General features: G+C 33.5%; 1 protein-coding gene across 4 annotated transcripts in view; it reads left to right on the top strand.

Annotated features, from left to right (window-relative positions):
* Nucleotides 1–23,553, top strand: part of LOC144967170 (tRNA (guanosine(18)-2'-O)-methyltransferase TARBP1-like) — a 55,041-nt gene extending 31,488 nt beyond the window's left edge. For all 4 annotated transcript variants that reach the window (XM_078904109.1, XM_078904081.1, XM_078904101.1 and 1 more), the window contains exons 9-27: nt 1,297–1,486; nt 2,578–2,820; nt 3,623–3,744; nt 5,173–5,322; nt 6,218–6,381; nt 7,132–7,348; nt 9,953–10,135; nt 11,020–11,195; nt 11,819–11,890; nt 12,428–12,662; nt 13,692–13,841; nt 15,128–15,211; nt 16,222–16,409; nt 17,630–17,711; nt 19,552–19,732; nt 20,292–20,474; nt 21,325–21,449; nt 22,485–22,621; nt 23,259–23,553. In XM_078904109.1, the coding sequence (XP_078760235.1) occupies nt 1,297–1,486; nt 2,578–2,820; nt 3,623–3,744; nt 5,173–5,322; nt 6,218–6,381; nt 7,132–7,348; nt 9,953–10,135; nt 11,020–11,195; nt 11,819–11,890; nt 12,428–12,662; nt 13,692–13,841; nt 15,128–15,211; nt 16,222–16,409; nt 17,630–17,711; nt 19,552–19,732; nt 20,292–20,474; nt 21,325–21,449; nt 22,485–22,621; nt 23,259–23,418 (3,042 nt within the window). In that variant the 3' untranslated portion in view covers nt 23,419–23,553. The remainder of the gene's footprint in view (nt 1–1,296; nt 1,487–2,577; nt 2,821–3,622; nt 3,745–5,172; nt 5,323–6,217; nt 6,382–7,131; nt 7,349–9,952; nt 10,136–11,019; nt 11,196–11,818; nt 11,891–12,427; nt 12,663–13,691; nt 13,842–15,127; nt 15,212–16,221; nt 16,410–17,629; nt 17,712–19,551; nt 19,733–20,291; nt 20,475–21,324; nt 21,450–22,484; nt 22,622–23,258) is intronic.
* The last annotated feature ends 1,267 nt before the right edge of the window (nt 23,554–24,820 follow it).

Genomic DNA, 24,820 nt, shown 5'->3' with positions numbered 1-24,820 from the left:
TGGGCCAGTCTTAATATTGAAAGCCATATGATTTTCTATTTAGTCACTTTTGAAGTCTAATTTGGTCAGGTTAAAGTCTGGCCATCTGGCAGCCTTGCCTCGCTCAGGTCATTTTCATGTCACGCGATGGTGGAGCAAAATGGCCGTCTCCATATTTTCACTCATTGAAATGCAAATTGGGTTGATGTTTTCTGAGAATACGGGAAAAGTACTAATCATAATCAAATGAAATTTGAAATATAAATAGAAGAAATGTGCATTTATAACCTTATGAGCGACAAAATCTCTCCTCTTTGTAGTTTTAGAAATATTGTACTCCAAAGAGTAAAAATATATTTTTAACGGTCTTCTGGTAATCGTACGAGTTTTGTCGCTTGACATAATCTAAAATTACCTCTTCTCTAACTGTTTGCCAACTTTCAGTCATATTCATCGATAAACAGCGTCGTAATTAATTTTTAAAAATAGCATGTACGAAACGGCTTCGTCCCATATTTTGTCGCGAATTTGGGCACTTCGTGAGCGAAAAAGAGGCCCAAAGATTTGTGCGGGATAGTCATTGCTATAAAATGACTGTACAAACCGTTGAATTCCAAAGAAGTTGTGTAGAAGTTGATTAAACCTTGTTTGTCATTGAGCATTTAAAGACAATGGTCAATCTGCTGTAAACCTTGATGTGATATGATGAACAAAAGTGAATATAACAGCTTCAGAAAGGAAAAAAATACCAAATACAGAATGTTTCAGGCTTGAAACCCTTCTTCAGCCAATAAAAACAGAAATACATTACTTAAAAACCAGATAGACAACAGACTATCTTGGTTTTTAAGTAATGCCGTCATCTTTTTATTGTGTTTGGTATCTTGTTCTTTTTTAATTTTTTGAAGCTGTAATAATCATTTTTGTTTTTACAGTCCACAACCTCTAGAAGCTTAGTATCACATATGATATGATACAAACTCTGTGAGGCTGTTGCTTTCATTTTATAAGTATGATTTTGAAATAACCAATGAAGTTATCAAAATATTCACTTTGTTAAAGAGATATTTAAAATGTGGTCTCTGCAATGCTAGTCACATGCTCTTATTTTGTTATTTATCGGTCATATACATAAAGAGCAAAATGCAAAGACGATATGTATATTAGTTTTCCCTTGATTAATTGAATTGCAGGAGGTCTTTTTTTCCGGTGAAATTTTATGAATATGCATCAGTAGGAACATGTTAATCCTAATTTTTACCTGTATATTTGACTATCCAAAGATGTCATGATATTGCTATGATTGTGTGTCATCAGGACCTTGTGACCCCATCCCAGTTCTTTAAAATTGTGGCTGAACTGAAGAGAGAAGAAAGTTTTCAGAGAGGAACAGTTCTATGGGACAAGATGGTGGAATGGCTCAAGAATGACCACATACAGCAAAAGTGGACAGAGCAACTTATTTTAACTGATGCTAGGGCTTATCTTAAACAAGATAATTGGAAAGGTATGCTTGTCCACTACCTACGTTTTATAATAAACAAATTTTCCTGTCAAAACTGATAATCAAATGAATAAAAATAAAATTAATTTTTAAAAAAATTATAAAATTTATATAATAAAATTAAATAAATTTCTGTACTTAGTCATGCCACATGCACATCCACATGTGCACATGCATCATGGACACATACACTCACTGACAAACTTTCTTGGTATGTTAATAATTTTAAGAACATGGAAATACACTCGACAAACTTTCTTGGTATGTTAATAATTTTAAGAACATGGAAATACACTCACTGACAAACTTTCTTGGTATGTTAATAATTTTAAGAACATGGAAATACACTCACTGACAAACTTTCTTGGTATGTTAATAATTTTAAGAACATGGAAATACACTCGACAAACTTTCTTGGTATGTTAATAATTTTAAGAACATGGAAATACACTCACTGACAAACTTTCTTGGTATGTTAATAATTTTAAGAACATGGAAATACACTCACTGACAAACTTTCTTGGTATGTTAATAATTTTAAGAACATGGAAATACACTCACTGACAAACTTTCTTGGTATGTTAATAATTTTAAGAACATGGAAAATCACTGACAAACTTTCTTGGTATGTTAATAATTTTAAGAACATGGAAATACACTCCGACAAACTTTCTTGGTATGTTAATAATTTTAAGAACATGGAAATACACTCATGACACCGTCACTTTTCTTGTTGTTTGATTTCTATTTAAATCTGAAATATTATCACTCCCGACAATCTTCCTTGTTTTAGGTTTAATATTTTACAGGATCATCGTTGGATATACACTTCAATGACAAAATTATGGCTTGTTTGAATATTTTAAGGAACATTGGAAATACACTCATTGACAAAACTGTTCTGGGATGGTTATAATTGTTTGTAAGAATGGGAATATACCACTCACTGACAAACTTTCTTGGTATGTTAATAATTTTAAGAACATGGAAATCACGCTTCTTTGTTTACACCTGTCACTTTTCCCATCATGTTTTTGTCATGTCTCTATTTAACACTCTGTAATATTATATTTTATTTTTCCTTACTTTTGCAGACTCAGATGCTTCCATTGTTTTTGAAGGTTGTGAAGTAGTTGGTATAGCTAGGATGCTATTGCTGTTTGCTGATATGACAGCTGATCAAAGTGACCCAAAAGAGTTAATGGCTTGTCCCTTGGCATCTGTGCTAAAGGAAATATCAGTGCTGTTGTCAAATATTGGATCAAGGGCTTATGTGAACACCAAACATGTAGATGCATGTCTGGCCCTCTTGAATTGCTTTGTCAGGGAAGTGGAGAGTAAGTCTATATTCTCATCTCATTCTACGAGCAATTACATAATGATGATTACATTATTGACAGATAGGCACATTTTAAGCTTTTAGATGCGCTTTTTTGAGAGGGACCATCTATCCATGTCTGAATAGGTATGAATGGTCGCAGACTGGATTGAACACAGAAAATAGTGCTGATATTTTCTTTTTCTTTTTTAGTGTTACTTTACTTTTGGGAATATTATATTGATGAAGGGGGTATTCTTTATTTGGTTATGTGAAGTATTGCTGTGATCGTAATCATGGCATGTAAAGCGCTATGTATATCATTTATTTTTATTTTTGTGAAGAATAAAATTTGAAATCTTATGTGTCAGTGCATGACATTATCAGTCGGAAGGTGAAAATTTTGGATTTGCATTTTCTGAAAGAATATGCTCACCAGAGCATTTTAATATTTATTTGAAGTTAATCGGATGATTTTTTTTTTTCATGAAGTTATGGTCAGATGTATAGGAAAGGTATCCATCAACTTTTCTCAAATTTCATAATTTTTCAACTTGCCTAGCTGTAAAAAATATTTAGAAGTGAAATTAAGCTTTGATATTTCCTGAAGATGTACAAAAATGGTTGATTTTATCATTTATGACAAGAACTCGTTTTGGATAAAAATTGACCTTCTAACTAAACTTGGCAATATCTCGATTCAAACCTTTTCACCATCCGACTGATTATGTCATTCACTGCAACATATGGACAAAATCATAAAAGCCTTTGCTGTGGACAAAATGTATAAATTGTCTTTCTCAATCATGTTTCACTCATAGGTAAGACCTCCAAAAACCATTCTGAAGATAAAACCAGAGACTTGATCAAAAATACTGTATCTCGTAGCTTTGAGAGCATTGTCACATTTATCATCAACCGTTTATCTCAGGATCTTGTCAAGGTAAACACTTTTAATAAACGTTGCCATGCTTATCTCATTTTTTAAAACATTGGATATCTCTTTGTAAAAAATATATGGATTTAAGTTTGAATTAGCTTGAATCAATAAGCATCTTCTGAAAAATAATGAAGGGTCTTATACCACATTATTCCGGTTTTGGGTGATATGCGTCAAAGTGTATGCAAGTACAATTTTATGGACTATAAAATTGACAAATATTCAACCATATCTAATAGAATAACCTACCGTGTTAAAATGGGCATGTGAAGTTTTGAAGTTCTATTTCATGTGGTAGAGAAATTGAATAATGTAGATATTTCTAATACAATTACATCTGATCGTTGTTGCCCTGGAATGAGGACTTCAAGAAGGAGGGTCTTTAAAAAAAAACTAGAAACGGAAAAGTTTGAGCTTTGAGATAGCTCAATATCCACTAAATGTGCTCAAAGCACTTTTGCTGTTTTATAGCAGTAATCAGCAGAGAATGAAGCTTACCATAGACAACTGTAGCGCTTCATAGCAGCCCAATATGTCAAGGACACAAGATTGATTTAGGCTTAAGATTTAATACAGACAAAAATAACTGCATGGATACCATCCTCTTCTGCGTGAAAGAAATAAACAAGATACAGTCGACTCCACTTAATCGCACACCCTCGGGAGTTCAGGTTAATGTGTCTACGCGGAGTGTGCGATTTAGCGGAGAAGCTTTTAAAAAAAGCATCTAAGCACCAGCTTTCATTTGCCATTTATGTAGGACCTTCCTCTCTGAATTTTCTACAGGCTTAGAACTGTCATGTTCAAGATATGGCCTCATTAGAAGTTGTTTTTTGGTTTTCTTTTCCTTTCTTAATATTTTTTCTTTTCTTTTTCATGTTTTACCGACAACAAAATGTGATATTATTGTTTGTAAGAAAAGTTATCGTGAAGTGCTGATTACTTTCTATTCTGTGCAAGATGTTTATAAACCTTGTTTCCAATCTCACCAATGTTGTTGGGTCATCTGTCAAACAGTCTTCTTGGATATAGTGGCGTAGTTTGTTCAGCATGTCAAGTTTTTCATGTTTGTCAGGGGTGGTAAGTCACACTCTGATGACTCATCCGCATCTACATTATCCAGGCATTGTCTTTTCTGTAGCTGAACGGAGTCCACTAGCTACTGAGATATCAGTTCACCGCTGATGCGTCTATTGTTGTCTATTGTAACAAATCAAACGATTCATTACTTTTTTGTGTATTTTAAAAATATTTTTCTCCAATCAAGATGGAATTAAAGTGTAGCGATTAAGCAAAGAAGGTGTGTGATTAAGCGGAGTGATTATATAGCAAAAATTCAGTTTTTCAGGAATGTGTAGCGTATAAGCGGAGTGTCCGATTAACCAATGTGCGATTAAGCGGAGTGAACTGTATCATAATTTTCTTTTTCAGGCAGAGGATTTAGATGAGATCAAATTCTATGCAGATGTAATCTCCAACTCCGGATCAGTATGTGACAAGTTACAAAAACCAGTTCAGGACTTGCTCAAATTTGTTGGAAACATTTTTCGAGCAAATACAAAACCAAGCCAGGAATCAGAGGTGCAAATCAGTTTTCATAATTAAGTATAAATTTTTATAATTGATTTATGTAAATATATATATAGAGTTTGGAGTTTTCTACGGACATGACAAAATGGATTATGCCGACTGAGGAAGTGTGAGAAATACACAGAAACGAGTCGTCTCGGCAAAAAATGTGAGTGAAATTTTACATTATATATATATATATATATATATATATATATATATATATATATATATATATATATATATATATATATATATATATATATATATATATATATATATATATATATATATATATATGTGATGTGGGCTGTTATGACTGATTTTTATATTTTTTTATTTGTTTTTTTTGTTGCAACGTTGGCTGAGGAGTGTTAAAGTGATCATGATAGTTCTCTATGGAGATAATAGGTATTGCTAATGTTATGGAAGGACTTCTGTTGATTGGTTGCACGTCTAGAGAGGGGATCTTTTTTTTTATTATCGGGGGAAGGGGAGGGGGGGGGGTGGCAAATAACCCCCCCCCCCTTTTTTTTTTTTTTTTTCTTTTTAAAATTTATTCAGCCCTAACTAAAAATACTATAACCTGATGAACCATAATGTTTGCCATCACTTGCAATATCGAAACTGATGGGAAACACAGTAAGTAATAATGGCATCGGCTGGAGTCGTAAATGACAATCAACTAAGCAAATATTGTTTTTGAAATTAGACAAATCCTACCACTTATAAAATGAAACTTATTTTAGATAGTAATCTTTATTGGACAGTTCAACTAATTGAAAGTCGTGCTGTGACACTACGGAAGTCCTCCCATTATTATTACCTTTCTCTCAGATTTCCTCTTAATTTATGAAGCAAACATGTTAATTTGTTGGTGTTGAATTTTTTTCTTTTATCTTCCTAGCTGGACTTGGAGGTTCTCACTTTATCAGCTGTGACGATTCTCAACTCCATATTTAAGATAATTGTGGTCTTGGATTGCCTTCCAGTGCAAGAAAACATCTGGACTAAAATTTTAGAGATGCCATCAGTTCATGACTTGCCAAGACCCTTTACTAATAGAACGGGGTAATAATTAGCGGCTATTATTACACATTTTTAAACTGGATTTGTTTTTATGATTGTTCTTCAGAGCTGTAAGTCCCATGGTTTATCCCGGTTTCTAAAGCTTGAAACAGACAATATCAATTGCTTGCTACCCTTTGGATAGGATGCTAGTCTATCGCAAAGTACGCCAAATCTAACAGACCCAACTACTGCTGGGTTGACAAGGGGGTCGGAAAAATTCTCGACTGCATCCAGGATTGATCTTGGTCCCTTTGCTTATGAAGTGAGTGCTCTACCAACTGAGCTTTCTGGATCCACATGGAATTCCCTTTAAGTGTATGAGGACCAGCTTGTTGTTTTGTGCCCTATTAGTATCACAAAACTTGACAAAGAAGTTCCATTCTTGAATTGGCTGTCTTTGATAATCCACGCAGTTTGAGATTGAAATAAGAAAAGAGGAAACGCCTCTCAAGTCAGTAAGTAAGAGCAATGAATGCAATCATGTTAGTTTGTAAATGGAGACACCTCCAAGGTTTGAGAAAATATGCCTCTCAGGCCTTGTTTTTATATATTGGTTAACTTTCAACATGTCCTCTATCCTAAGGTTGAGTGGATAAGACTTTGTACTTATCCCTGATGATACCTGGTTTGAGCCTTTAACAAGAAACTTAGCCCCGATAGCTCATTTAATGACGCGATACTGCAGCTGACTCCTGGAAGAAGAATTTCTCCCTGGGATTTAATTATTTTTCATTTATTTGTTTATTTCAGATCCAGGGTGTCAAATTTACAAATTGGTCGAGTGATTAGCCATTTTGTATCCAACAAGTGGCAATGTAGAAAGTCAATGTTTGAGATTCAGATCAAAATGAAACAACCCTACACCAGTTTTGACAACTTGATAGATGAGGCAATGGATGCTCTGTCAATAGGCTCTGGGGATTCGGACATTGCAGTAATCCAAACCATGGAGCTGGTCATGGATCAGGTACATTTATGAGTTCTATTCATCAAAACATTGACTATAAAATTCTTGAATATTCATAAAGTGTAAAATCCATAAATGTGCTCAAAATGCTTTGCAAGGGGCCCTACCCAAAAGAAACATTTAAAATGTAGGACAGAACATGATGCCTGAATGGTAATATTACAATCTTTTCAACAGATGCAATGCAGTTAACGGCCAGGTACTCATTTTACAACCTGAGTATGGTGAGAGAATGTGGGTAAAGAGCCTTTTCCGAAGACTCTACTTTGCATTACTCAAAGTGGGACTGGAAATTGGGACCTACCAAACTGAAGAAAGTCTTCAACCTCAAGACCACAAAGCTACACTAAATTCTCAATTTACAATTGTATTTCTGATGTGTCGCATCTTAGTGAGGGTCCTGGTAGCTCAGTGGAAGAACAATCAACTCACAAGCAGAAGAACATGTATCAAATGCTTGCACAATTGAAATATTTTATTATCTCCTTGTCCAACAAGCAGTTAAGGGATAGCTAGCTTGGTCTCTTAAATCTGACGAAAAGTATTTTACAATAAACTAGCATCACATGTGGCTCTGATGGACTATCATCTTGTTGAAAAAAAAAAAAAAATTATATATCATTATCATTGTTTACCCAGTATACCTTGATTCATCTAAAGTCATCTTGATTTCTGTGGGTGATTGTTATGGGATACTGAATGGATATTCCATACCTCTTGTCTGTTGTCGCTTTCTCTATAGCTTTGTAGTTTTTTTCCTTGTCAGATAGTAACCTGCTAGGAGCTGTATAAAGTGATGGACAAAAAGAAAAACATACTAACATCAACTAATTCTCTCAAAAAGACCCCAAGCCAAGGGCTGAGGAAAAGCAAATCACACCTCATTAGATTGAGGAAAAGGACAAAACGGAATATAACTGCTTTGAAAAAGAAAAAAATGTCAAACATTGAATGTTTCAGGCTCAAAATACTTCTTCAGCCAATAAAAAAACTATAAATGGATCATTTAAAATCCAGACAGATGGTAGAATTGTATTTGGCATGTCTTGTATTATTGTACTGTTATTGGCTTAGGAAGGCTGTGAGTCACAAATATTCAGTGTTTGGTATTTTGTTCTTTTTCGAAGTGGTGATATTCATTTTTGTAATTTTCCTCATTCTAATAATGAGGTGATTAAAAATTTGTTTTTTCCACAGGCCTTGGCTTGCTTTTCTCCGTGAAATGATATTTTCCCCCTGTAAATCATCTTCCTAAATTACTGTGCAATAGTATCATCATAGTATCTTTTTTTTTTATGAGGATCCCCTGCCATTATCTGTGAGAAACGTTGGAAAGCCTCAGGCTGGGCACAGGGGTAGATTGCTTCAGGGATTTATTTGTCACTTTTCCTTTTGTCTTTTTTCATCTCAGACACCTGTGATCCAAGTGTTGCAGGCCCTGGCTTCTAAATATATCTCTTGAATTTTTTGTGTTGTGTTCCATCCTTCTTTTTATAATGTGCTGAATGTTGTGTTTTCGACGGGACACCAGATTAATATTGTGGAATCACACCACTCAACTCAATCAAAACCCTCAGAATCCAACACCCCCCCCCCCCCCCCCTACTTAACCTCTATAAGTCCCAGACAATTTATCACAAACAGCCCTGAATCATCAATAAACCGATTGGTTCAGGATCTCTGCCATCCACCAATCACAACAACACATTTTATCTCCTCTCCACATCCAACCACGATCAGCTTTTTAATTGTTAATTTAAATCATCTAAAAAAGTAACAAAATTTATTACAACCCACCAACCCAATATATCCTCTAACTGACCAACTGACCAATTAACCCCCCACCTTTCATGAACGCGTTAGGCTACATTAATATTTCAATCTTATTTCATCCTTTAACCAAAAAAAAAAAAAAAACGAACGAAACAGAAGCAGTTAATGCCAATGCCTTTCTACTGCTACTACTACTAAACATAATAATGAACCTAACAAATAAAATTTTTACTAATTAAGAGGGTCATTAGATAGGATGGGTCTAAAAAAAAAATAAATAAAAAAAAAAAAAAATAAAAAACTCAACTCAGAAGCGCTAAGTGATTAAATGTTAGAAAACAATTTATTACTGAGTATAAGTTAGAGTATATATGAATCTATCGCAACAACATTGTCAGTAGAAGGACAGTATAATATAACTCAAATATGGAAAGTAAGGAACAAAGAGTGCATCCTTCTCAAGGGCATGCCACTCCAATATTTGTAAGCACAAATAATATTTAAACAATGGACTTAATGAATAATAACTAATTAAGCTGTAACTAAAATCAATTAGCTAATAACAAAGGGGAGCAACTCTTTCCTAGTGTAAATCGATGTATAAGTCCATAACACTGAAATAACCTTAAAGTATCACAAGTGTCTTTTGGTTTCTAAAGCTAACCCAAATTAAACTCTTAATTTCTGTAATCAATAAACTCAACTCATCGTAAGAATGCAACACCTTAAGCAGACTCGAAAAAGAGACAAAATATTATTATCCCGCTTGGTTCTATCATAGGAAAAGTTTATATCACTAAACGCTAATTTTTTACATTTTTTAAATTTAAGATCTTACAGGACAATAGTGGCTCAGATATTTCACAATTCTTCAAATTAGCATGGAACAAGCTGATGGAGGAGAGGAAGAATGCTTTGTTCTGGCAGCGGATTGAGACCATTATTCCTGCTGTCTTACATCCTTCTGTCTTGAAACAAGACAAGCAATCTGAGATTGCCTCCTACATTGAAGAAGTAAGCTTTGTCATTACTAAATTTCTATATATCCCTAAGTGCTATAATTTTTGTATGGCCTTTGCACAAGTTGTTGAGTGAGTTTCATGGTAATTGGACTGGATGGGTAACTTTGCCTCTGTGAATTTGGAGCATTTTTAGTTCTCGCAGCTTTGTTGTAGTAATATTTGCCACTAAGCTAAATATACGATAATTAATCCAAAATTAAAGGCAAAGTTTCAGCTTGAAGCAAAGTCACCCCTGTTGAAAGTAACAAGTATAACCTACTTGGGCATAGAGGCATATGGGGATTCCTTACTGCAATCCTTATTACTGGATTTAAAAAAATTATTATTAAGATGCATTACTTATTACTCATAAAATAACTATAGTATTATTCTGGACTGCAATGTCTAAATACCTGCTATAAAACTCTAGCTAAACAAATACTAGACTTGGTTGATCAGTTTTGGGTTCATATTATAAAAGCTGAATGGAGGACATTGAAATAGTACAAAAGAATGCCATGAGATATGTTACAAGTGACTCATTCATTAGTGGTGAAACAGGTACAAATATGAAACAGTAAGATGGTTACATCATCATGAAGCACTGGTATCAAACTTTTGAGCAATATCGAGACCCTTAAAGATGCACCACACTATCAGAAAAGTACCATTATTTTCATATTTCATAATGACCCGTCAACAATGAGTGAGTGAGGAGTTGGATCTGTTAGATCTGGCAGGAAGAAAATGATGATGAAATAGCGTTTTATCCAAAGATTATAAAGCAATTGCTATTTGTTTCATGCTTTAGAATTTATTTTTTAAAATTCTGGCTCCATGGTCATTTTTCTCTGAGCGACTACCCTTTTTTTTTTTTTTGCTTTGTTTTTATTTCAGTTCCTTGGAGACCTTCTGGAACTGGCAGAGGCTAAAACGGGTGTGCTTTATTTGTTGATGCAGCACTTGACCAATGTGATGGCTGAGCATGACCAAGACAAGGCCATAGCTAAATGGCTAGTGGATAAATTGATTGATGCTTCTATCTTTGGAACCATCTATGAAAAAGGGAAAAAGTAAATTTAAAAAAAAACGATTTTTATTTTAAAAATTTTGTTGTAAATGACAGACTTTGAGTTATGTATTTGATTCACCTACGATCAACTCATATTGAGAATAAATGAATTAGCTTTTTACAGTCTATTTGTCCCAACAGTGATGCACAAGAGCTTTTCTTATTTCAATTAGAAGCGGTAGTTTTATTTGAGGACTACAAGGAGTAAAGTTGGTGGTTTGTTCATAATTGAAAATATTTTGACTTCAATTTGATATGGGTCTGTTACCTGCTTTCTAATATTAAAAAAAACAACAACTTTTTTTATGTTTTCAATTTATGACATCACAAGTCTTTAAATTCACTTCTGAATGCCTTTGTTTATGAAGTAGAAATGTCTTTCTTCAAAATATCGATCTTTTAAATATTCTAAAGCAGATGTAAGTTGAGAAAGTTGAAAGCATGATGTGGGTACCAAACAGTTTAGCATTGGATCATCACTCTAGTTTTGTTTCAGGCATCAGAATTAAATTTTGAACTCCTTCTAAAAAGAAAGAATCGCAGACATAGATAATTGGAAATGTTTCATAATTTTATCACAAGTTAATCTTTTTACTCTCTTTGTCTTTTCCTTACTTCCCGCAGATTAACACTTGATGTATTTGCCTACTTAGACAAAATGGGTGACCAACTCGCTACGAATCAAATCACTTCTAGGTAATTACAAATTAAAATATTATTATTATTATTATTATTATTATTATTATTATTATTATTATTATTATTATTATTAATAGTATTGTTGTTATTATTATTATATGATAATAAAGGAGAAAAGCACTGAAATCTTTTTTTTCTAGCAAATCATAGAAATCGTAAAATTTGCATGCATTTACAGTTCTAAATGACTGTACACCCGCACCAATTAAAAAAAAAAATCAAAAGTCAAAGTCCTTTAAGGTTCAAGACTATGTAATTCATAATTTTCATGCCAATTTTTCAAAAGTCGTTGTCCAATTGATGCAACAGTTTAAAAACTTAAAAAGTATGAGCAACAAAATAAAAACAGCAATATTCAATGAGATCTTTTTTGTTTTTAATGAGCATTTAGACAGTGCAATATCTACAGAGAACTATAACTGCTCATAATAATGTTAACTTTTTATAATTCTTTTGTTTGAATATATCGAATTTGCATGCCACATTTTTGTGTCCTCTTTATAGATAATTAAATATTCCCTCTTGTTTCCTCAGTGTTTCAAAGAACGATCTGAACACAAGGGTCATCCTGATCAACTGGCTGACCTCTCTCAGGTTGTCTGTGGCAACAGATCATGAGTTTGCCATGTTGTTTATGAGACGTCTCAAAGAGAAATACCTTCAGTTGGCCAATTTGTCGTCCTATAAACAATTTTCTAATTCCTACCATCACAGACTCAAACATAGGATGTTGTTGATTTTTCTTCCTTTGTCAGAATTTATACAACAGGTATTTATTTCATCCCGTTTATCTTTTCCCTCCTTGCTTTTCAATTCTAGTTTTTCACACTGCTCTGTTTTTATAGCTACATATTCTTATTGTCTGCAGTGAAAAGTGATCTTTCAAAACCAAAGAGATAAGAGTCAATCCCAGTTTGCATAGCGTTAAATGGGAAGTAGCAATCATTTGCTATCCTTTGGTTAGGATGCAATGCTAGTCTATTACAAAATTGTTTCTGCCAGATCTTACAGACCCAGATACTGTATCACTACTGAGTGGATGGGATCATTTCTGGTTTCTTTGATTGTGGTTGAGGGTTCCACCACTAAACCATTAGGACTCCCTCATTATCTAGAATTCAGTTGTTGTGAAAAATAAGTGGCAAGTAATCTGAAACTACAAGAAACGAAAGTTTTTATTTTAACTGGAATTAATTCATACTCTTGTTTTCTATTGGTTCAATTGTATTGGTTTTATTTCATTAAATTGAATTCTATCACTCAGAATATTAGTAATGATTACAGAATTATTTTCCAGTCTTAAGTGGATTAGAAGAATATTAGTAATGATAACAGTATTATTTTCCAGTCTTAAGTGAATTGTATCTGTCATATTATCAAAACCAATCATTATGTTAACAGCTGTATTGGTGCAAACCACTCCCCCCCCCCCCCCCCCTCAAGATGTAGACTGAGAAATTACAACTTACAGTATTTGGCAACTAATATTGAACCAGCAAATCTTTAGTAACATGATGAGTTTTTACCATTATTTCTTACACAAGTGTTTTGTTTCTGGTTTTTTTTTTGTTTAAAAAATAAATTACTTGTTGTCTTTAGTTCACAAGTATAAGAAAATTTAGTTTTGACATGAATGCATTTTGAAATTGATTTGAGGCAAATGTCGGATATGTTTAAAGCCAACCTTGGTATCAAAATTAAGTCAAATATTTTATTATTATAAGATATTAATGGTTTCCGAAAATTTTGCCATTTTTAATATCTTGCTATAATCTCTTCCTCATTTTGTTTCATTCAGGGTGATTGTGAAGAGTTTCTTGAAGGTTTGTGGCAAGGTTTGATTATAGAGTGTCATCCCTCAGTGCGTCACAATTTGGAATGGGTGGTGCTGCGTCTGATTCTACGCTATCCAATATTTATTTCCTCTATCTGGGACACATTCTCAAAGGTAAGTTTTGATATGTCAAGACTATTGCCTAAAGTATTGAATATATCCATTTCAATTGACGAAAATGCTTTACAAGAAACACTTTGGACTCAAAGCCTTCTTCAGCAAATAACAAAGGCAGTAATTTGATATGCAGAAAGATTATTTCTTGATTCTATGTATCTTATTATCGTTTTTTGTTTGTTTGTTTTCTTTGTCATAGTCTGAAGGAGAGTTTCATGCCTGAAACATTCATGGCAACATTTTTGTTCTATTTGTTATATTCATATTTGTTCAATACTTTTTACAATCTACAGATAAGTGTATAGTATTTACGAATACCTGACCAATGACACAATTAGTTGAGATTTTAAAGATGAAATAGTGTGTTGGTCCTGACTTTTGTATTGAATTAATTTTGGCTAGTCATCTCAAAATAGAGGGCACTACAATACTGCCTCATATTACAACCAGAAGCCACTGCCCAAATGTAAAATCTGTCATTGATGAACAAAGACAAAGAGACCAAAGGATGGATTGCCTCACAAAGCAAGGGCTACATCTCAGCATCTTCATGTGGTTGGAATCCATGTTTTACCAGACCCAGCCTAAAGTCCTGACTTAGCACCATGTGTTTTTTGGTTATTTCCTATCTTTACAGAAAAACTTAATGGAGGGAAATTTAAACACATACAAGACCTTGCGCAAGCTGTCAATTTAGAGCTTCAAACTATATCTCCAAATAACTATCGTTGTGCTTTTCAGAATTTGTTGACAAAGTTGAATCCTTCCTACAACGATAGGGAGAGTATTTTGAAGGCCTAGTACAATTTCTGGTTTTTAGTTGTTCAAGTTTTTGAGATCCAACACTACTGTCAGAACTTTCTGATCATCCCTCATTTTATGACGAAAATGTTTGTACCATTGATTAAATCAATTGTTTTACCAGTGCTAGAATTCTGCATTGTGTTGCGGAGAGTATTTTTTGTTTTGTTTTGTTTATTCATCTTAACAACGCCACTACCACATTATCTCATTCATCTGTAGTGTTTCATTCATCCTGTTTTGTTGATAAAGGGGAAACCCAAAACGTTCATTTGATTTGTTTTTGTAATTAAATTGAAGCTTACATTCGATTTCATATTATTTATTTCTTCGAGCTTCGAGCAGCAACATTAACAGTCTTATATGGACGGAATTATAGTTTCTGAAATGTTTCATAAAATTAATTCTCATCAAGTTTTGTAAAGATTCATTTTTTTTCTCTTCTTTTTGCAAGATAATAATTTTTGCTATCAATTCATTAGTTCACAGAGAAAAGAAGCCAGTGCCTCTGCTCACTCTTTTTGATCCTTTCATGTATTGGACCCAAGCTTCCAAAGGAGATGCAGGTATTATTTTTTTTTCCTAGTTATTGTTAGGGGCCCCAGTAGTTTGATTATCAAAATTCACGACTTGAATTGTACGTTTAGGCCTCTCTTTACTTCACTTAGCTGTAATTTGGTTTGATCTGATGGAAACTACTTTTTAATAGACTAATTCATCTTATAGTAGTTTGGTTGGATAAGGTAGAAAATACTTTGTGATAAGACTAATACACTTAGTGACTTAGCGGTAATTTAGTTGAACTGGTAGAAAATTCTTTGTGATTGACTTATTTTCTATCAAGAGAATTTCTAATGATGGTATTGTTGCCATCCTTTTCACAATACAAAAATTAGAATGATCCAGAGTAATGCCTCGCAAGGATATCTCTGAGGCATGATGAGAAATAATTATGAACATGTTCAAATACATATTTTCATAACATGCAATGAGATGCATTGATAGCTTGAAGGATAATTTATATTTTGGACAGTAATCGTTGTCATGCTCTTGGTGAAAGCTTTGACTGTTTATGTGTGACAAGGACTGGGATTTAATATAATTCCAGACTTTATATAAAGGTGTTTTATAATCCTGCAGGTTAAAACAGTATGCTTATTTATATAAATATATATCAGCTTGTTGTGTAAAATTGGCAGGTTTTTGTTTCTTTTCAGTTGAAAGCCTTTGGTTGAATAGATATGTGTGTGTGTTTGTTGTCGTTAGTTTTTTTGTTTGATTTTTTTTAGACTTGAAAATATAAGTATCTCATCTACATTAAAAAAAAAAAATTACTGATGATTACTGGTCATGAATCAGCAAAAAAGAGAAGGAACGAAATTGATGTCACTCAACTCTTTGTTATTTTTTTAGCCAGTCATTTTAATGAGTAGTTCTCACTAAATTGTATCAGACTTGAAAGGTTTAAGGTGCACTGTGTGTTGGTACGTTATATCCAGCTGGTGGATGTTGTGAGTATTTTAATGAAATGCATAGCATTGACAGATTTGCCATTGTTTCTTAATTTATTTTCCAGAATGATTTTTACAGCCGCGCCATCTCACAAACTCTACCATGGTGCCTTGCCCATCACTACAACACTCGTATATTTGCCCAAGCTTGTTTGATGAAACTGTGGAGTCAATGTAACCAATTAGAGTTAACGCAGGTCACAAAAACGTTTCAAGTGGTGCAGTTTACTGCTGATTTTATATACAAGAACGGGTAAGAATCCTAGGCTTTTTAAAAATTGACATTGATAAAGTTAACTAGAAATGCCTTACATAAACTCATTATCCCAGAAGGAGTTAACTTTTTTTTTTTAATGAATTGCTTGTGGGCAACTTTTTGGCCCTTAAAAAAATGACATAACTTAGGTAATCACAAATTAGCATATGGTTGGCCCTTTTTTGAGTTTGAGATGTCAGCTAAATTCGAGATTTCGAAATTTCCATGTTCACCATGTTTATTGGCTATTAACATCTTAAAGCATTGCCCAGTGTGATGTTTTCATAAAGAAAAGAGTTTCTTGAATTGGTGTAGATTTACCATTTTAGTGGAAAGAATGGAGAGACAGTTAACAATACTGGCACACAACAAATCATAAAAGAATATCACGTTAACCCTAACCTTAAGGCTCTCAGTGCCAGGAGGCATATAAGCCTTTAATAGTTTTTTTTTTCTCAGATCAGGAGGTCAAGGATTGACTTGCTGTTCTCCAAGAGTTTCATCCTGCACCATTCCTCCATTTCTACCATTTTCTGCCAGATCGTTTTGGGGTGGCTAAACTTTCTTCTCTTCCTCTCAGGGGCCCATTCAAGGCAATTAAAATAATACTAACAGTCACATGTTTATCGGATTTGTTTGATTTTTTTTTTTTTTAGATATGTTTGTAAATGTTCAAAGCAACCATCGTATTACAAAAAATATTGCAAATATGAAATAGGGGCAAGATCAATATTTTTTGCAATTTTGATTTTTATGATGTATTAGCATACCATAATCCTCAATTCTTAAATATTATGGCTGAACATTTTCTCTGTACATTTGATGTTGCAAAGTGATTGAGCTATCCATCTGTCAGATGTCTTTTTGTGATATGATGTAATTTTGCAATTAATATACAGTGTACTTAAGACATGTATGTGATTACTGACACATATACAAATTATTCTTTTTTTTTTTTTTCAGCATTCATTATCACTTCATGATTAATTAATCTATTTGTTCATTTATTTATATATCTGTTATGTCTTTGTTTTCTGATTTGTCTGTTTTTAATATTCATATTCTACTTTCAACTTAAGTTTTATTTTGCTGTTCTTGATTGAGATCAAAGAAAAAATTTAATTGGATATCAATCTAAACCTGAATAGGTAATATAAAAATAAAGTAATCATCTATTTTAAAACTTCTACCTCAATTATTACACTTTTTCTCCACAGGAATTCAAGTGGCACCATTCCCAAACTCCTTGAAAACTTTATGTTCTCTTCTTTCGATCCAATTCATGACTTTAGTGCCGAGGTAAAGTATATTATAGATAATTAGGTCACCGTGTCATTTTTAAGAGTGCCATGTGATATGTTGGGTTTGTTATGTTTTGGTGAATTATTGTGTTTTGAATACTTTTTTTTTGAATATTTCTTATTTGATTTTAGTTACTGGTTTTTATTTTTTAATGGCATATTTAAATTATAGTTGGTAAATAGGTGTTTCTGATGACTTTCGAGCTCTCAAAATTCTATTGAAATGACCAATCCAATATTGACATTGCTTTACCACGAATGTTAGATTTTGATTATTAGATATGTCTATAAAGCCAAAAATCAATTTGAGAATAAAATTATTAGTTAGGAACTTTGAAGAATCTTGTTTTGGATTTTTTAAGTTAAATGAAAATGTGACCCACTGTCTCAAAATGGTGTTATGCTGGAGTGATGTTTATTTTATAGTAAAAAAGATGTGAAACTTTGCTTAAGCTCATGTCATTTATAGAGTAGAATTAATGTAGTTTTTCAAAAAGTGAATGATCCCAAATTCTATATTTCTGATCATTTTAACTTTATATTCATTTTCACTCCAATATGATACAATGGTGCCTTAAGGTTCACGGCATTGGCAAAATCCCTGTTTTTTCCTCCACTATTTCTCTATTGTAAATAGACTTATATAATGAGAAAGAGCGATTTGGAGACTGGAGATAATGAGAACTCAATCTAAAATCAAAATAAAAAATGCACGTTTATTTATCAACAAACATCACAATCACACATATGCAAAGCGAAGCAATCAGTATCGGCAGTGCTACGAAAGCAAAAGGATAGTTATTACTAAAGTACGGCTGATGTACGTATGTATAGAAGGGAACGATGATCACCCCTCCAAATTAAATGAAATAACCCATCTAGCCTATTATTGGATGAGTTCGAGTGTCACATTAATGCACCTATTAGCACCATTCATAAGCATCACACTATGATCAAGACCGTTTACTTTTTCTTTTTAACGTTATAGTCTATTGATTCCTGCTGTCAACTTGTCTGTAAATTTCAATCCCAAGTTTTCACCACACTTTTTGTCAGAATCATATAGTCAATGGTCATCATGCCTAATTCCAACTTGATAAAAATAACAACATTATGGATTCTCAAAATCATAAAAGAAAGAGACTGACTATTGAGACTAAAGGCTTTGAGATTTGTTAATGTAGTGCAATATCCACTAAATATGCTCAAAGTGCTCTACAAAGGGCCCCTGACTAACATGAACACGTAACATTTAGGACAAGATATGATGCCTGTTAAGCGATATTACTATTTATTTCTGACAGAGACAACGCTATTAATGACCAGGTACTCATTTTATAGTACATTTAGAGAATGTGATTAAAGAGCCTTTTCCAAGGACTCAATTATGCACCGAGTAGTCTTGATACCAGGACCTTTCGATTGGAAAGACCACAAGACCGCATAGCCGCACAGCTGGGAGGTGGCTTGGTTCTCCATCATAGAAGTGGAGAAGAATGGGGGCAAAGATTGCCGAGATATGTCGATGCTTTAATATAAAGTCCAGTACAATGTACACCATTTTGAAGATTATGGGTGTATTTAAAGGGCCATTATCAGATTATGTGGTTCTTTACCTTGAAAATGGGTTTAACAAGAGCTCTGGAATAATGAGAATTTATGCTGGGAACAGAGGTTCTCATTATAACCGAGCTCCGCTGTACCAGGTTTGAGGCTGTGTCTCACAGATATGATTTCTTCCATTTCATGAATGTTCTATCAGGCTTTTTGCCGTGTAAGAACTGCAATGAATAATTCTTAATTAGTATGCTTACAACAACTTCATTTCCCTACCTCAGACAATTTTTCACACGCTTCCAAGACTTGCCAGCATCACTGATGAAGAATGGATTCTTCCAGAACAACTAATGAAACATGATACATCATGGAATGCTGTAGGAAACAAACTGGTTCCACTCTTCAATTCCTCATCAAAACTAGCTGACTGTGAGGAAGGACCTTGGAGGATGAAAGCCCACAGTGAGTAATTAATGTTAAATTATCTATTAATGTTTCAGTGTAGCTCTGTCATTGGGTTGTGGTATTATGGTTTTGTATTGGATATAACTTATATAATGATAATGAAAATGAATGATAAACAACAGTGTACTTATATTTCAAGTGTTTTTAACAGTACCGCTCTGTAATTTTTATATAACAAATTTGAGGAAACAATTTCCTACTTCAATGGGTTTTTTTCCATATCTCCATGAGTGATAATGCATTTTCTATCTTTTTTTTTTGGTTCTTTATAATTAATTTACTGACATACATCCAATATCATTTTTTAAAAGGTATGTACTTTGTTAAAAACTTTTTCCGACACTTCGAAAAGCTATTCAAGCTATTCTTTTGGTTCAACATTCATTTTTTAAAAATATTGTTTTTAATTATACAACCTATAGCAACCCAGAGAAACTGATAAAAATTGATTCCTTCCACTGATAAAACTGTCAGAACATAAATTTCTTCGTGACCTCCTTTGATTTTAGAAATTAAAAAAATAACAACTTAATAATGATTATCTATTCAATGACAGCTGTTAATGAAGATGACATAGTTGAAAGCACAGATGGGGATTTCCAGAAGAAGATTGTGTCATGGCGTCAAATGTCACCTGACCAGGAGACCGAGACAGAACAAATTACCCAGAGGAGGCGACTGAAAGATGGGGGACTCATTCTTGTTACCTCCTTGATTGACAAAGTACCCAATCTTGGAGGTAAGGTTATTTTTTAAATTATTTTATTTATTTATTTATTTTATATTTAAAGTGAACTCATTTCCTACTAAATTTAGGCAATTTTCCTTGTCCAAAACGATCTGAAGATTTGACAGAATGCACTTTGGATGCAGCAATAATATCTCAAAAAGTTTTCAAGTACCTTTGAACAGATTCTAAAAGAAATATTTGAAAACTTTACAGGAGTAAATTATTGTCTGATTGATGAGGTTTTGAATGATAAAAGAAAAAGTGTATTATAAAAGAAAGAATTGTTAGTGAATGATTTTAAGCACACTGGGCAGAATGCTTTATATCTTTATATTGTCCAAAAAACGTTTGTTTTGTTAAAGAAAAGTGGTCGAGAGAGGAATATTCATTATTTGTTAAGGAAAGCAATTTTTGTGACTGTCAAGCCATGGAGGATTAAAAGTTTGATGTCAACTTTAGGCCTTGTTCATACCTGATGGTATGCCTCCCTCACTTACCATCGAACTTTATGGTATATACCAGTCAGTTGTAACTTTTTCATTTCCCTATGTCAGATTTTATGATTAATTCTTATGATTAGAATCACAAAACAGTGGTGGCGTTAATTCTTTAAAATATAGGCAATGCTGTTTTCTTGAAGTCAGTGTATAAATGATAATATCAATATGCCTGCAATCCATCATGGAAATCACCTACTAAACTACTTGAGATTTTGTAACCATCAATACAAAGGCATAAATAAAATTAATCTGACAACTCTCATAGTGGCAAAAATCAAACGACAGGTGAGGTCCATGAGGTTCACATGAACGAGTAAAATGCAATGTAAATAATTGATCCTTTCTTCCATCTTCTCAAGGTCTTTGCAGAACTAGTGAGATATTTGGAGTGTCAGAGTTTGTCATTGGCAATTTGACCCATCTGGAGGATCACATGTTTCAAAGTCTTAGTGTGTCTGCACAGAAATGGCTCAACATCACTGAGGTATGAAGATTGTGTCCATTCCACGATGCAGAATCAAGACTAGGGGAAATCTTTTCAAATTTTCAGCTCTAGGTTGTGGAAGTCTCTCAAACGAATCTAAATCATCACCTTTGTTTGAAATGTTCAAGAAACTTTTAAAGACATATATCTTCGTAATTCAGATTTTTATATCTTGTTATATTTTTTTTTTACTGAAATTTTATGTGGTGAGGACACCTCTGTTTTGAGATGCTCAAATCTCTGTCCATTAATATTAAAGGATGTGGCTATGTGGTCTTGTGTTATGACGCTCGCCTTCAGACCAGAAAGTCCAGGGTTTGAGTCCTGTTCAGAGTGGCACATAGTTGAATCCTTGAAAATGGCTCGTTATTCACATTCTCTCAGTTTACTCGGGTGTGAAATGAGTACCTGACTGTTAACAGCATTTTAAAAATCAGGATTTGTAGTTTTAATATTGTCTAACAGTCGCCTCATTTATTAAATAGATGCACTTTATATGTCTGACTCATATTATTTGGTAAAAAAAAAATAAAGAAAATCAAGTGACACCGACATTAAATGAAAATTTTCAAAGTGAACAAACCTTTCAACATTAACTCCTTAATGTAACTATTGCTGCAATTTTTCCTTACTTATGCAAAATTGAGTAAATTTAAGCATTTGAAAGTCAAATCCATAAAAATTGATTTTATGGATAGAACGTGAATTCTTAATAATGAGGCTTTTTATCTGGTGGTTTTGAATGTTGGGTCGTTGAATTATAGTTACAGATATTGTTACACAAAAATTGGGGAATCAAACCAAATAATTACTGAACTAAAAGAAAATGTGAAAGGTTATTAATAATTTACTGATAGAAGAGCACCTTGCTTAACCCAAAGTAGAAAAATTCTTAGAATTAATTGAGATTTGAGAAAGACATATATTATGCTAATGTAGATGGTGTCAAAAGATATGTTTTAACAGATTTTTAATTTTTGAAATTGATGGGAAATAACAAATCAGTATATGTTTTCCTTTCTTCCATTTCCGTAGGTTCCTAGATTTCAGATCAACAAATATTTGGAGGAGAAAAAGTCCAAGGGTTACATTTTGGTTGGAGTAGAGCAGACGGCTAATAGTGTGCCATTGGATAAATATGTTTTCCCAAAAAACTCGCTTTTATTGCTAGGGTAAGTGGTTGCGTGATGTAAGATATTATATGGAACTTGAACTACATTATCTCTGTACTCCAAGACTTGATCTACTACTGATTAAATACTTTGCATTAAGTAGTGGTGGGTCTTGTTCAAGATTTTATTGATTCAAGCAAACAAACTTCTTATTACAAAATCATTTATGAAGTAACAAGTAGGGAGTTTAAAATGCAATGTCATAAGACTTAGTAAATAATTTGACAATGATTAAATCACTTGGTCAGCAGACGAATTAAAGGGAGGTAGGAGAGCAATGTTTTGACTGCACACTTTGTAACTTCTTATGTTGCTTTTATGTTGTGTCCCTCTGTCCCTTTCACCATCCTCCCACTTGTCATCTACACACAGAGATACCAACCCAAACTTTTTTTTCTGATTAAATTAAAATAATATTCCAGCGACCTCATTCCCCTGTCCTTACTCTAGATTTCATATGTAGCCTATATTATTTATTGTCCTTTTTCCGTTTTTTTTCCCAATTATTTTAAACGTTACTCACTTTTTGTACTCACCCTCCCCCCACTTCCCCTTTCACCCCCCCCCCCTTCCCCTTCCTCCCCCCCCCCCCCCTCTCCCCCCCCTTCTCTCTCTATTAAAAAAAATCCTCCTGTAGAAATGAGAAGGAAGGCATCCCTCCTGACATGATTCAAAACCTTGATGTTTGTGTGGAAATTCCCCAGCAAGGAATCATCAGGTCCCTCAATGTCCACGTGTGCGGGGCCCTCATCGTGTGGGAATATACAAGACAGAACTTGAACCAAGATTCCAGTTGACCTGAAAACATGACGGGATATTTTTATGAATATTTATCGCTTATTTTACATCTACAGCTATAACAGTATACAACATTTATTATTGTACCAAATATTTTTATTTTGAATAAAGCAAATTGTAATTTGCTATTAGTATATGTTGTTTTTTGGGTTTGTTTTTTTTTGTTTGTAATAAAAAAAAAGTTTTTTTCCCAAAAAATTTTGTTGATGTGAGTGGACATTTATGATTGGTTACAGCTACAGCCTCAATTGAGTTTACTTGGTTTAGTCCAAAATTTGGATTGAGTCGTTTTTCTCATGGGATAAACAGTTGGAAATGAGCATGTATACAATGGAACCTCCCGATTACGACACCTCCGAATAGCGACAACCTCCTGATAACGACATTGACCCGTGGTCCCGATTTTTTTTCTATTAAGATCAGTAAAAAAAACCTCCAAATAACGACGCACATTTTGATAAAACCGAATAACGACATCATTTTGGCGATTTTCGGCAGTTTTCGTAGATATCTGATACTAAAAATACCGAGTATGAGTACTCAACGTTTATAAAAACGATTCCTGCTTGAACCAATGATAACGCAGCTTTTGAAACCAATGAGAACGCAGATTTTTTGACGCATCTTGGCTGATATGCATTAATAAAAACCAAGGTATAAATGTAAGTGTAAGCAAGTAAACACAAAATCTTGGAAAATGTGATATTATGTGGTGATAGAAGTAGTAGTAGTAGTAGTAGTAGTAGTAGTAGAAGTAGTAGTAGTAATAATAATAATAATAATAATAATAATAATAATAGTAGTGGTAGTAGTAGTTGTGTTTTTGTGGGAGGAGGAATTTTATCTAACTCGCAGCGTCTGAATTACCTGTTTTTGTTTGTTGTAAAGGGTTTTACAGCGCTTGTGACACATCTATGTCATATCAGCGCTAGTAAAAAGGAAGAAAATTGGATAGTTAAAAACATTCTAGATTTACAATTGAAATGACATAAGAAAAAGTAAGAAAGGGGAATGGTTTAAATAGGGAACAGATGTCTCAGTTCAGATCACCTAAAGTCTCATCCAGACACACGCACAAGAACCCTCTGAGAGGAATACACTACAATGTTTTGTTTGTTTTGTCAATGTTAATAAAAACTGGCTTTACCACGCCCACTTTGTCCGCCATCTTGGAAACCTCTAAATAACGACACCTCCGGATAACGACATAAAAACTATGTCCCGTGGCATGTCGTTATCGGGAGGTTCCACTGTATATATATATGTGTGTGAGTGAGAGAGTTTGTGTTTGTGTTTTTATGGGGTTTTTTTGGTCACAATGAATAGTTGCCAATCCCAAAACAAAGACATCGCTCAGTTTCTCCTTAAAACACTAATTGTCCACCTGTTGTCTAGAATATA

The sequence above is a fragment of the Berghia stephanieae genome, chromosome 1 (assembly GCF_034508935.2).
Source record: "Berghia stephanieae isolate SIO BIC M18660-M18661 chromosome 1, UCSD_Bste_1.3, whole genome shotgun sequence".
Classification (NCBI taxonomy): Eukaryota; Metazoa; Mollusca; class Gastropoda; order Nudibranchia; family Aeolidiidae; genus Berghia; species Berghia stephanieae.
Note: the sequence above shows the minus strand (reverse complement) of the source record. Positions and strands in the feature narration are given on the sequence as shown.